The sequence below is a fragment of the Lepidothrix coronata genome, unplaced genomic scaffold, assembly GCF_001604755.1.
Source record: "Lepidothrix coronata isolate B3197 unplaced genomic scaffold, Lepidothrix_coronata-1.0 Scaffold60, whole genome shotgun sequence".
Taxonomy (NCBI): domain Eukaryota; kingdom Metazoa; phylum Chordata; class Aves; order Passeriformes; family Pipridae; genus Lepidothrix; species Lepidothrix coronata.
The window spans coordinates 2,492,086-2,505,236 of record NW_016690240.1 but is presented as its reverse complement, the minus strand read 5'-3'; the positions used below and the strand labels follow the sequence as shown (position 1 = coordinate 2,505,236).

The 13,151-nt window shown below is 41.2% G+C and overlaps 1 protein-coding gene across 1 annotated transcript in view; it reads right to left on the bottom strand.

Annotated features, from left to right (window-relative positions):
• SH3RF3 (SH3 domain containing ring finger 3) overlaps positions 1–13,151 on the bottom strand; it is a 95,134-nt gene that overhangs the window by 40,836 nt on the left and 41,147 nt on the right. Inside the window, exon 6 of the mRNA XM_017817297.1 lies at positions 3,478–3,578. Within this exon, the coding sequence (XP_017672786.1) occupies positions 3,478–3,578 (101 nt within the window). The remainder of the gene's footprint in view (positions 1–3,477; positions 3,579–13,151) is intronic.

Here is a 13,151-nt window from a genome sequence, read left to right as displayed (position 1 = left end):
AAGGGGCTTTTCATTTCAGTAGGTGAAGTGGTAGAATTTGGCTTTAGGTGTTTTGCATGCAAATATTCTAATAAATCTTTAATAATGATCCAATATGTAGAACTTTTTATTTATTTAATTATAGCTTTTATTTATTCCCTTTGTTTAGAATCTTTCTATTTATCTCTCCTTTGTTCTTCTGTTACTACTTCAGGGATGTGTCTAGCGTTGTAAAATGACTACAGCTTAAAGTCCCTAAAGATATTCTCTCTGTTTAAAGAAATCCTTGTTGAAAATTAAAAATGATTGCTTGCACTTTGGGAAATAATGGAGAGTTGGGATAGAACAGCAAGAGTGCACACACAGAACAACATTTTCTTTGTAAATACTGGTGGTTTTTTTTTTTTTTTTTTGTTATGTAGCTTTTCTACAGATGCAGAAAGGGATTTCTGGTAATTCTTGATCAAGGTTATGCCTTCTTGAGTTTTTCTTTATTTATTTGTTCTTTACAGACAGTGAAGAGAGATTAAGACGAATGGGAAAACACTTACAGAATGTGCATTTACACTACAAAGTGCAGCAGAATACTCTTAGGCTCAGGGGTGGGTGAGAAAAGGCTCACTGCCCACCTTATAGCAGTGAACCAGAGAAATAATGAAAACTATAACCATCGCGATTGCAGATTTTCAGCCAATAAAAATGATACATGACCTTTTACTTCTGCTCTCCGGGAAATACAATTCAGGAATAAATCCTGTTAGTTTTTTTGATTCTACTCCTTTACTGTATCAGTAGATTTTTTTATTTTTATTCTGAAGACAGTAAATAAACAGCAGTAATGAGCAGAATATGAAATATTGGTAGCAGCTCCTAGGGGAATGCTTAGGCTGATGTGCCTGGCTCTGTTTACCACGCGCGTGGGGTACGAAGACCAAATCAGAAACTGTATTTCATTAGTCAACAGATGGGAGGAAACACCCTGCACATCCTTTGTTTAGCCTATGTAATCAGGTGGTCTTGAGCAGGTCTGTAGCTGTTTACACAATGGAAAACATGAGGCTACATATGAACTGAAGAACATCAGAATCTGTCACCCTGACAAGAAATAAGGTTGCATGCTTCGGTGCTGATCTTTCAGCACTGCACTCTGCAAGGACATAACAGAGAGTGCCAGACTGCAGTCGAGGGAGCAGAAAGTGTGGCTTTGACTACCACTTTTGAAGTTGCTGCTTACGCAGGGCTCAGATTCAGAAGCTATGGGTAAGGCAGGGGGTCAAGGACAGAGCATTTTAGATAGACTCACTTAGCCTTTTTCCCCAAGCGGTTACATGTAATAATGTAATTTACAGGTGGAGATGCTGGAAGAAGGTGCAAGGAAAATTACCCTAATTGGATCACAGGCTGTTGTGCCTTGCAGCTATATCTAGCTCTCCTACTAGCTTCTTTCTGTTCTCTCCTACTAGCTTCACCCTGCAAATTCCCCCAAATCAGCCACCACTAAATCTGAATATCCAATATCACAATAAGCCTAAACATTCTCTGGATAGAACAGAGACTAAAAGAAGGTTTACAACAGCCCAGCATGGACACCATACCAAAACAGACCAATCTCTGTACGGCTAAAGTGATGAAAGCTTGTATGTGATAAGCAAATATGGTGACCCTGGGACAATGGAAGTGGTCAGGGCTTTCTTTGTGGACCAGCAATCCCACCACCTATGTGGGGCAGTGAGGATGTCTATCCCTGGGGGTGTCCTCTGTTAGTTGCAAAGAGGCAAGGGGTTCTCCAAACCCAGTGACAGGCCCCGCCTGGGTCCATTGCCCCACCCTATGGGGACAGGCATATGCTCCATGTGTTGGCAGAGAGCGGGCTGTGGAAGAGCTGGCAGGATGCCTGCTCTTATCCATGGCTGAAAACAATTTGAGCGCAGGCAGCTTCCCTCACCAGCAAGTGTTTCTGGGTTTTTCCTCTGGCAGGAAATCAGGTCTAGCAGTCCCATTTGCTGAGGCTGACTTTGACTTAAGCCAAAGTCTTTGGACTCAGACACATTTCACTATTCTCTAGATTTTAGGTGTAAAACTTCACCACCTAACTCCCTACAACCTAGAAGAAAGTGTTAAAACAATGAAATCTTGCAAAATGCAATATCAAGTTATTCTGAGATATATGAAACAGTGAGGCTAAGGGTTAGGGAGTGGGACCTAGAAGAAACTAAAATGTTTATTAGAAGTTCCCTAAAAAAAAAGTTTAAGTGAGAAGGTAGTTTATGTTCTTGGACTTGGGGATTTGCCTGTGACTCTACTTATAATGCAGAAGCCCCGGGGCTCTGTCTAGGTTGCACCTCCCCACTACTGCTACAGCTTTCAAATAACACATCCTCTTTGACTGGAACTTGGCTCGCAAATGCAAAATGACAGACTGGATTACAAGGCTGCTTCACAAGGGAGATGACAGAAGCACAGGAGGGAGAAAGGGAGGGTTGCTGAGGCATGGACTCAGGGGCATTGCCACAGAGCTGCAAAATGTCCTGATTCAGCAACTAAATACTGGAAATATTGCCAGTTACTGCTTCCTAGTCAGGGCAAAGTTTGAAATAAACTTGTGCCCCACTATGTGCCATGCAAGCTGCACAGGGTGACTACAGGATGATGACGAGACCTCTCTGTGGGGCATTCAGTGATGTTTGGTACCTCTCAGGTATAAAGATCTCAACTTAGTAGCCAAGAAGAAATTTGTTTGGTTCTGTTCCAACAATAGGGGGTATTGTTCTTAAAGAATATTTCCTATGTTATTTTTAGGATTTTATTTGTGAATTCAGACCTCGCTTTAGCCATATCATAAAGCCCCAAAATGTGGGTGTGCATATGTGTATATGTCTCTATAGTTGTCTTGCTTTCACAAGGCATATGTGCTGAGAGGAAAGGGTTCAGTAGTTTAACTAGACAGGTATCAGATAAAACAACCAGACTAGTAGAAACTTAATGAAGTCTACTTTTTTTTCTGTATCTAATAAACGTTCTGTTATTCTACACACTGTTCAATAAGCCCATATGCCCAAGATATGAAGTTCATTCATTGCCTTTGTTCATTCACTGTTTATGGCACTGAAAAAATGCAATTGGGTAATTTTTTTCTGGTTAACGATGAATGTATGGGGTGTTTAATTGCATGGGACCACACCTTTATAAGAGCTTTAAATGAAGGAAGATCTTCTTTAGCTGCGAGGTGTTCAGTTTGCTTCACTGTGGTTCGTACAGCTATAATATTTAAAGTCTAAAAGAGCTCACAGACAAAGGGGGTAGTCTTGCCTTTTTCTACTAATTTTTCAATTTCAGAAGAGGCTGCCTCATGTATGAAATTGCAGTCTCTCTCTTCTCAGAATGCTCCTGAACTGAGATTTGGGCTTTCGGATTTTAAACACACACACGCACGCACGTGCACACATGCACATACAATTGGAAACAAAAACAACACAGTGACTGAGATGAGCTGCTTACATATTGAGGGGGAGCTGGACCTTCGGTGGTGTTCCCTGATCTCCAATTATTGCACTTGTCCTGGGACCAGCCACTGTGGCTGTTCCAATCAAAGAGGAATCCTGAAAATACACAAAGAACACACAAGGATTTAAGATGAAGCCCATCGTTTCCTAAATTGCTATGGGGTGAAGGCACAAAGGAAAAAAAACATATATTTTATTAAATTCTCAGATTTTCTAACTTCATGATACTGCATTAAAAAAGACATCTTTTAGCCTTACATATTCCAAGAATATATTTCTGACACAAAGGATATCAGGTTATTAGCAGAATTTCTACCTGTCAGAGAAATTTTAGTTGTATTTTATGTGCAGATCTTAAATGTTTTAGAACACTAAACTACTTGACTATTTTGTAAAATCAGCTCAAAATATGCATCTCTGCAATAGTACCTTCTCTGATAAAGGTAATCTTTTCCCTTCAAAAACTTGTTTTTTAAATCAGTACTTTTTTGGCTAATGGTTATGGATCTATGGAGAAGAAGATACTATTCAATTTCCAAAATGCAGTCTCATTTCTATATATTGTTTTTATCATCATGAATATTATTCTCATTAAAAAAAGGTGACTATACCACCCACAACGTAACTCTGAATGAAGAAAGTAGTAAACTGCACTTTTACCCCAGAAAATAAATCTCCACTCTCATACAGACAACTGGGCAGATCTTCTCCTGCTATTAATGTGAAAGGCAATTCTAAATGTAATCATTCATTTCTCAAAGCTTAATGTTCAGCCAAAGTATGTAGGGCAAACTCTTTTGAGATGTCTCACCAAAGTCCTCATTCATCTACATCAAAAATGAATCTTGACTGGAAACTTCTCCTGAAGTAATGCCAAGGCCTGTAGCAACAAATCTTCACTGCAGACAGGGCAGAGCTGGGCTGATGGGACTTGGTTTACTTGAGCAAAAAGCTTTTTTGGTAAATCTAACCAAATACTGTATGCACATCCATATGCAGAATGGCTCTACAAAGTAGGAACCAAAGTTTACACACAAGTTGCAGGTTCACGCAGAGCGCGGTACACACAGCAAAGATTCTGAGCAGTTCATAGGCCTCCAGTGCAGCTTTTCTGTTTCCAAATTCTATCTAACAAACAGTAATTAATTGATTTTAGGAACACAAACATAGAGGCATTTTTTGCTTTTACAAATGACACTGAATTAAACCAAGACATTGAGTTAAACCAAGACACACATTTCTCCTTAATTATTGGATTTCAATGTTACCTCATTCTAAAGAAGCCCACATAATTATTACAGTATTCTGTCTTGACAGTGCATTGCTAAGTTTTATTGCTTTGCTGTGTATGAACATAGTATCATTAGGAAATTGTGCAGCAAAACATGAAGACACTGCACTGTGATTCCATAGCTTTTGGCAAAAAACCAGATGTCTCATCTCTCACCAGCACCTCCGCTCAATCATGAAGTTGCAGTGACAAGTACAGCTCCTTTTTCTCATTATTTCCTCTAACGTTCTGGCTGCTTGCTCAAAGAAAGAAGGATCCAGGTAGCTCTTAGTCCTACGTGAAAAGTAAGCGTTCTTTCCAGTAACTAAGGCTTTGTTAATACTGCCTGTCAGTGAGATAATATCAACTTACAGAAAAAACACAACAACCCACTAAAAAATTTAGGGGTAGCTGGAGAATGATCCCTCATTTGTTATTTTGAGCTGGTTAATGGGGTTAGGGATTGCGGAAGATGCTGGGCTGAGACACCTGGCAGCTGCCTCATCCAGAAGGTGAGAAATTAACTGGTTCAAGCTCCTTCATCTCATGCCACCACTGCATGCCTGCTCTGAGCTAGAGAAACTGTCTCTAAGAAAACAGAAAATGCATCAGTCCCCACCCTTTCTCACTAGGAAAAATAATTTTGGTTTTACCTCATGAAAAAAACAGACCTGAATTAACAGCCTCAGGGTGCAACTGTAAAGACAGAGAAGATCACAGCAGGATAGAATAGGACAGAAAGGGATGGAATGGAATGGAATGGAATGGAATGGAATGGAATGGAATGGAATGGAATGGAATGGACTAGACTCGACTAGAACATTGTGTTGGAAGTGACCTGCAACAATCATCTAGTCCAACTCAGTCCATCTGACCACTTCAGGGCTGACAGGTTTGAGGCATCAACCACCTCTCTAGGAAGCCTGTTCCAGAGTTGACCACCCTCTTGTAAAGAAATGCTTCCTAATGTCCGGTCTGAACCTCCTCTGGGGCAGCTTTGAACCATTCCCATGCATTCTGTCAATGGATACCAGGGAGATGGTATCAGCACCTCCCTCTCCACTTCCCCTCCTCAGGAAGCTTTAGACAGCAATGAAGTTGCCCTGCAGCCTGCTTTTCTCCAAGCTAGACAACCTGTCCTCAGCTGCTCCTCATAGGACATTCCTTCTAGCCCTTCCACCAGCTTTGTAGCCCTCCTCTGGATGCATTCAAGTACCTTCAAATCCTTCTTAAATTGTAGGGCCCAGAACTGCACACAGAACTCTGGGTGAGGCTGCACCAACACTGAATACAGCAGGATAATCACCTGTCCTGAGTGACTGGTGATGCTGTGTTTGATGCACCCCAGGATGGGATTTGCCCTCTGGGCTGCCAGGGCTCCCTGCCAACTCCCACTGTCCATCAGCACCCCCAGACACCTTTCTGCAGGTTGCTCTCCAGCCACTCCTCTCTCACTTTATTCTTGCGCCTCCATCCTAGGTGCTTCCATCCTAGTCCGCTATCATCAGTAAACTTGCTAGTGGTGCATTCAGCAACACATGATACACACACACACACACACACACACACATATATATGTATATATACACACACACACATATTGAACAGAACTGGCCCTACAACTGAACCCAAAGGAACACCACTGGTGACCAGCCATCAGCCAGCTGTAGCCCCATTCACTACAACCCTTTGACCTCTGGCTTTTGGCCAGTTCTTCACCCAGTCCATCACAAATCCACTCATTCCCTGGATGGACAACTTGTCCAAAAACATGCTGAAGGACAGTACCAAAAGCCCCTCACTAAAATCCTGAAAAAGCTGCATCCACTGCCTTCCCTTCATCCACTAGGTAGGTGACCTATCAGAGTAGGATATCAAATCAGTTAAATGGGAATTCCCTTTTGTAAACCCATACTGACTGTTAAATATGACTGCATCATTCTTTAAATATCTTTCAATAGTACCCAGTTTAACCTTCTCCATAACTTTTCCAGAAACCAAGGTTAGATTAAAAGATCTGTAGTTCCTTGGGTCTTCCCTCATGCCTTTTTCTGTAGACTGGAATAACACTGGCAAGCTTCCAGTCAGCAGGACCTCCATAAACTTCCAAGACCTTTGATAGATGATGAAGAGAGGTCCTGCCATAACATTCCCTAGCTCCTTCAGAACTCTCAGATAAATCCCATTAGGCCCCTATGACATGTCTACATTCAGCTGATACAGCTGGTCCCTTACAAATTCAGTGTCCACAAATGTAAAATCACTGTTCCTACACTTGTGGTCCTCCAACTCAGGGGACTGGGCAGCCCAAGGTCTATTAGTAGCCAAGAAGAAATTTGTTTGGTTCTGTTCCAACAATAGGGGGTATCACTAAAGATTGAGATAAAAAGTGCATAGAATGGATCTGCTTTTTCTTCATTCCTGTTAGTCAGATGACCACCTTCACCAAGTATCAGTTCAATGTTTTCTTTAGATCTCCTCTTGCTGTTAACATTAAAAAAAAAAGCCCATCTTGTTACCTGAAACAACACTGGTCTATTTCAACTCTAAGTGAGCTTTGGCCTTTCGTGTCTTCTCCCTGTGTAAATGAACCCCAGCTCCGTACTCAGGTTCCTGAGAAGCCTAACCTTGCTTCCAGAGGTCATGGAGTTTCTTTTTCTTCCTGAGCTACACCAGGAGTTCCCTGTTCAGCCAAGCTGGTCTTCTGCTCTGATTGCTTGACATACAATACGATGGAATTGTCTGCTCCTGTGCTTCTGCACGGTGAATCTTAAAGATTGACCAGGACACTTGGACTCCCAAGCCCTTAAGAGCAGGTTCCCAGGGCACTCTGCTAAATAGTTCCCTGAATAGCATAAAATTTGCTCTCATGAAGTCCAAGGCAGCAACTCTGTCACCCTTTTTTGTCATTACAGTGAAAATTTAAAAATTAACCATTTCATGATCACTGTGGCCAAGACAGTCATCTACTGACTCATTCTTCATGAGTCCTTCTCTATTCACAAATAGCAAGTCCAGGAGGGCATCTTTCCTAGTTGGCTCACTGCGTACCCATGACAAGAAGCTATCTCCTACAAACTTCAAGAATTTCCAACCCTCATCACAGCAGTATGATATTCCCAGTTGATGTCTGGGAAGTTGAAATCTCCCATAAGGATAAGGGCTACTGATCCAGAGATTTCTCCTACTTGCCTATAGAATAATTCACTGGTGCTTACATCCTGGCTGGGCGATCAGTTGTAAACACCCTCTACAGTATCTCCTTTGTTTTCCATCCCCCTAATCTTCCCCCACAGGCTCTCTACCATATCATCATGAACTATAAGGGCTATGCAATCAACCTCTCCCTTATTTACAGTGCCATACCTCCCCCTCACTTGCCCTGCCTACTCTTCCTGAACAGCCTTCAGCCCTCCATGCCAGCACTCCAAACACGAAACTCATTCCACCAAGTCTCACTAGTACCAATGATATTGCAGCTTTGGGAGCTCACTAGTACCAACGTCTACTAGCACCACTAGTCTTGCTAGTACCAAGGATATTGCAGCTTTGGGAGCTGACCAATGCTTCCAGCTCTTCTTTTTTGCAAGACACATGCTAGCCCTTCGTTAACTGCTATGATCCTCCCTCTGCACACTGCAGCCAAGTCAGAGTTTGCAGAGATGCAGCTACTCCAGCCTGGATTGGCCACTGCAAGTGCTGTGGGCTAAGCCAGACTGATTCTGCAGAGGGATGATCTCAAGCCCAGAGAGCAGAGTAGCTGTCAAAGCATCATCTATTTTCCTGTTTGCACTGACAGTGGTGCGTTCTGTGTCTTCTCTGTTACTGGAAGCATGATCTCAAGTGCTTTCTATTACACTTGTACTAACATATAGTCCAAGTGGTTAAGAAATCATGTAACTGCCATCGGTGTCACTTGATGACAACGTTGCTTTCCTCCCTTGAATAATCCCAAAGATATCTCCATAGTCACGTATGTCATCTATCTACCTGACATTCAGTTTCTTGCCTATGTTGGTTACTCTAATATTACTGCATCTAGTGCCAGCCTGGACCCTACAAGCCATTCATTTTTGCCACTTTGCACGGTCTAGTATCCTATGCATCCAAACTCTAAATCAGTGTCTGTTTCCTCATCATGCTCCAGTTTTTCTTTAGCTGCTCTCCTCTGCAGCTTTGACTTGACAATGTACTTGCCAGTCTGTCTATGACCCTGCTTTCCATCATCACGTTTTACTCCACAGGACTTGCTGGTCTTCCACACACTGAATTCAGGTCCTCTGTTCACATCTCGGCATTTACTGTCACGCAAGTATTCTGCTCTGCAGCTTCATCTGCCTCTGTGCTCCTTGTCTAACTCTCTCCATGGCTGCCTGATTGTCACTATGCATCTGAGTGTTCACCAGCTTTACATTTAAACTACTGTCCCTGACACATTTGGTGAAGGCTTTCTAAGCTGCCTCTTTCAAGGACCAGTTCTTTCTAATATGTACCATTAATTAGCTCATATTATAAGATACAATATTGCTAGATTATTTTGCATGATAGTATTTACAGTAGGATTTTGAAGAGATTAATTTTTGTGAAAGAATAATCTCCTATTTCTTCATACTTATTACCTTATTGGAAGTTTACCTCTCCAGTTTCCATTCACACAATTCTATGTGCATCTCTTCAGCTACTGGTAACACTAATAATCCTCCTGGAGAACACAACAGGCCTTTCTCCATCACAGCTGGTAGTAGAACTTAGTTTGTTTTCCTTCTTTATTTAGCCCTGTAGCCAAGTTGTACTTTTGCTATAGTGATCTAAGGAACAAGGTACTAAACATGTCCTCCTTTCCTCTTCATCTGCTCAGGGGAATGGAAATGCAAGATGATGCTCTGATTTTTTTGTTCTCTCTTTTGATACCTCTTGGGAGGATTGTGTGCCACATCCTTGCTTTCTGATGGAACACCCCTACATAATCCACCTTTCTGTGGCACCAAACACAAACACCACCATGCAAAGGCATTACACAGGGAGGGCTCAATCACTGCAGCATTTGTGTGTTAATCCTTCTTCCATCTCAGCTACTCACTACTATTAAAGCTTAATGGGGAGGAGATGTCTCTGACAGCCAGGTTTTTAAGAGGCATGTAAGCACATATTGATAAAAACAGGCACCTTGCAGAGTTTTCTCAGGGAGGCATTAAGTACTTCACTGCCTGATTCTCATGGATTTTATTGCAATTTAAGTAATAAGAGTCACTTCTGAAAATATCATTTGGTGCCCCTCTCTATCCTTATGAGCCTCTTATGCCTTTAAACATTTTACCTTTGAATTGCTAGACATGACCTGCTGGGTAATCACATGTAGCACACCTCCTGATTAGGAGAACGTTTACTCTAAATGTGGCATGCAGTGTTCTGATCTAGACACTGCCAACTCTGTCCCAATTACTTAGGCCACTGAACAGCCAAATCTGACTTCTTCACGCTCCCTCTTCTACCTGACATCCTCCAAGCACCACTTACCACTGTTGATGTTTCCAGCTCAACAGCAACAGATCTTCTCTTCCATGGGCCAGCACAGACCCAGCTGCCAGCCAGCAGGGAAAAGCATGCTGAAAACCACCTCCAGATCCCTCTGCACTAATTTCTGCTTCTTTGTGACCATTGGTAGCACAGCAACTTCACCTGTACTGCGAAAGGCTAAATCTTCAGTTAAACTCCCAGACTATACACCCAGGCACAACGATGCTGCATGACAGATATCTCAGTCCCAGCTCATGCTGTGCTGTCTGTTTTCATCACCAGCTACCCTTGTGTAGTAGGAGATTATGTATCCATGGGCAGGATAGTAATATAAAAGGACTTTTTGCTTTTTTCCTGTAAACACAACAGCTTCCTTATAACCACTGAAACACAAATCCCCCCAAAATGTTACTGAAAGCCCAGAAAGATCAGGAAATTAAAGGTAATAACTACTTATCTGGGCTGAAACATCATGTCAAATTCATTCACTTTCTCTCTTCCCGTCCACATCTCTATGAAAGCATAAGAATTACTAGTTTGGACTTCCAGCATAAATTATCTTTTTCTTTCTCTTGTATATTTACTTTAAATTTTCACCAGTACTTTAAGGCCACATTTTTGGTTTAGTTTGAAAAGAGATGGTGCCTGTAGGGATTAGGAAAGTGCCTTGCAAAAGCAAATGACTCAGTCTCGGAGGAGAGTAGAAGTCAGAAGTACAATGATATTGCAGGTTGCAGTAGCCTTCACTGAAAAATAATTGTTGCTGCTATCAGACGAAAGTTCTTATCATCTAGAAAATCACCAACTAGAAATCTCAGTTTTGACTTCAAAGAAAATTCAGCACTGTCTCACCACAGGGCACTTACAACATTCATTAATTCACAGGAAAAATTCTTTTAATGTCTTGAATGCATATTTACAGCTTACTTTAAATTTCTCTTTAATATTACTTTAAAATAAGAGAAAAACGCCCATTCAACTCACATAAGCTGACATACCATCCTCTGGAAATACCATAAAAAATAGGCTAATGGGCTTTAAGATTCCTGTTACTTGTTTCTCTCATTTGATGACTCCATAAAACAATGACTGTGGCAATCACTCTGGGCCTTAATGTTCCTAGAAATAATGTACTAGCACTTAATGCATGGCAGTGCCACCAAGTATTGATGAAAAGTGTTACACGCAAGATCAAGTACCCTCATCAAATGCTAATTGTCAAAGTGGGGGCTGAAATAGACTTACCAATTCTAGAGGAAGACTTTTTTTCCCATAATGTTATGTGTGTAAAAAACCAAACAAATGTGCGGGATAACAGCTGCAGCTGCATAAATAGCTGCATAAGTACCCAGATCCTTCTGTGAAAACTGGAGCTAAATTTAAATGATTTAGCATTTACTGAGGGGTTCTTACAACCTGAAAGTATCTGTATCTGTGGAGGAAGGTGAGGCAGAGTATTATGCCAGCCTGCTCTAGCACCATGTTCACCCTGGTTATTTTTGGCTTGTAATAGGCCAAGAACTCTAGAGCATATCTTCCTTAGAGCTATGTGGAGAGCTGGAAAAGTCAAGTGAATTTATTTCCTGAACTTCCATTTCCACTGTCTTTTAAACTAAGGATGCCTGCAAGTTAGAAGAAAAAAACCCCAAATATTTTTTGTAATTTTCTTCCAGAGATTTATCTGACATTACCATCCACAAAAGCACTGATTATTCTGGTTTGCAGCTTCTCAGTTCCCCTAAATGAGGACTAATTAAGCATCATGTGGATGAGCATCATGAGAATTATATTTTATTCAGCCTTGTTTCTCTCTCAGACTAACCCCTTCAGCACTGAGTACCAGTATATAGCTCTCCACCACAAGGTTTTAAATGAGTTTATGATAAAAATAGTTTCTTGCAATTCTGGGATCAAAGAACATGAAAAATCAAACGCAGAGACACAGGAAAACTTGAAGTGAAAGCTTGACCTGTAAAAGATTTTAATTTAGTCCCACATTCATTATTATCCTTTTGATAACTGTACAACAAACTCATCAGGATCCTGTGCAATGCCTCCTGTAGGAAGTTCCCCTCTATGGAGAAAATAGTGGTAAACAAATAAACAAAACCCCCAAGCAAACAAAAAAGGGAAAATAGACACTTTAGTAATTTCTGTTCAAATGTCATTCATGCATTTTCACATAGTGTGTGCCAGACAGACAGGATTTTGTGGTATAGTGTAAATACCAAGACAGTGTCTCACTAGCTCTTGAGGTTTCCAATCCAGTAGTTGACTGGCAGGTAGTGTAAAGCCTCAGGATTAGCTGTGTGCAAAAATTATTTCAGTGGCAAAACGTTTTTGGATTACTACTCCGAGGAGCATCTGGAAAAAAATATATTGTTTTGTGTTACAGGCAATGGGATTTCAAGCACAGTTGAATAACCCATCTAAAGCACAACCTTCTCTTCCTAGATCCTGTAAAAAAATCAGGTTTTGTGGTTCCTGAAAAATCTTTCAAAATGTGTTTGTGATGAGGCATATTATAGGATAAAGAGAAGACACTGTCTCTAAACTGGTAGTTTCCGAAAGGCGATTTTGCTTTGACCCAGATTCCCAGTAGTTTATGTAATCAGTCCATAGATTGAGTCAGCTCATGTGTCTCATCTGCAACAGTTTTGAAAAAGAATGCAATATATCCCAACATGCAGAGTGTGTTCAGAGACCTAATAGTATCCAAAAAAAAAAAAAGCAGCTTACAATCATGCCCTGCCTAAAACTTGCTGTTTAAAAAACTCCTTCCACCTACAACCCCCACCCCCCAGTGAAATAAAGTTATTTAAAACAGGCAATATCTGGAACCAATTATAAATGACTTTGAGTAGAACTGAGAAGGTACAAAG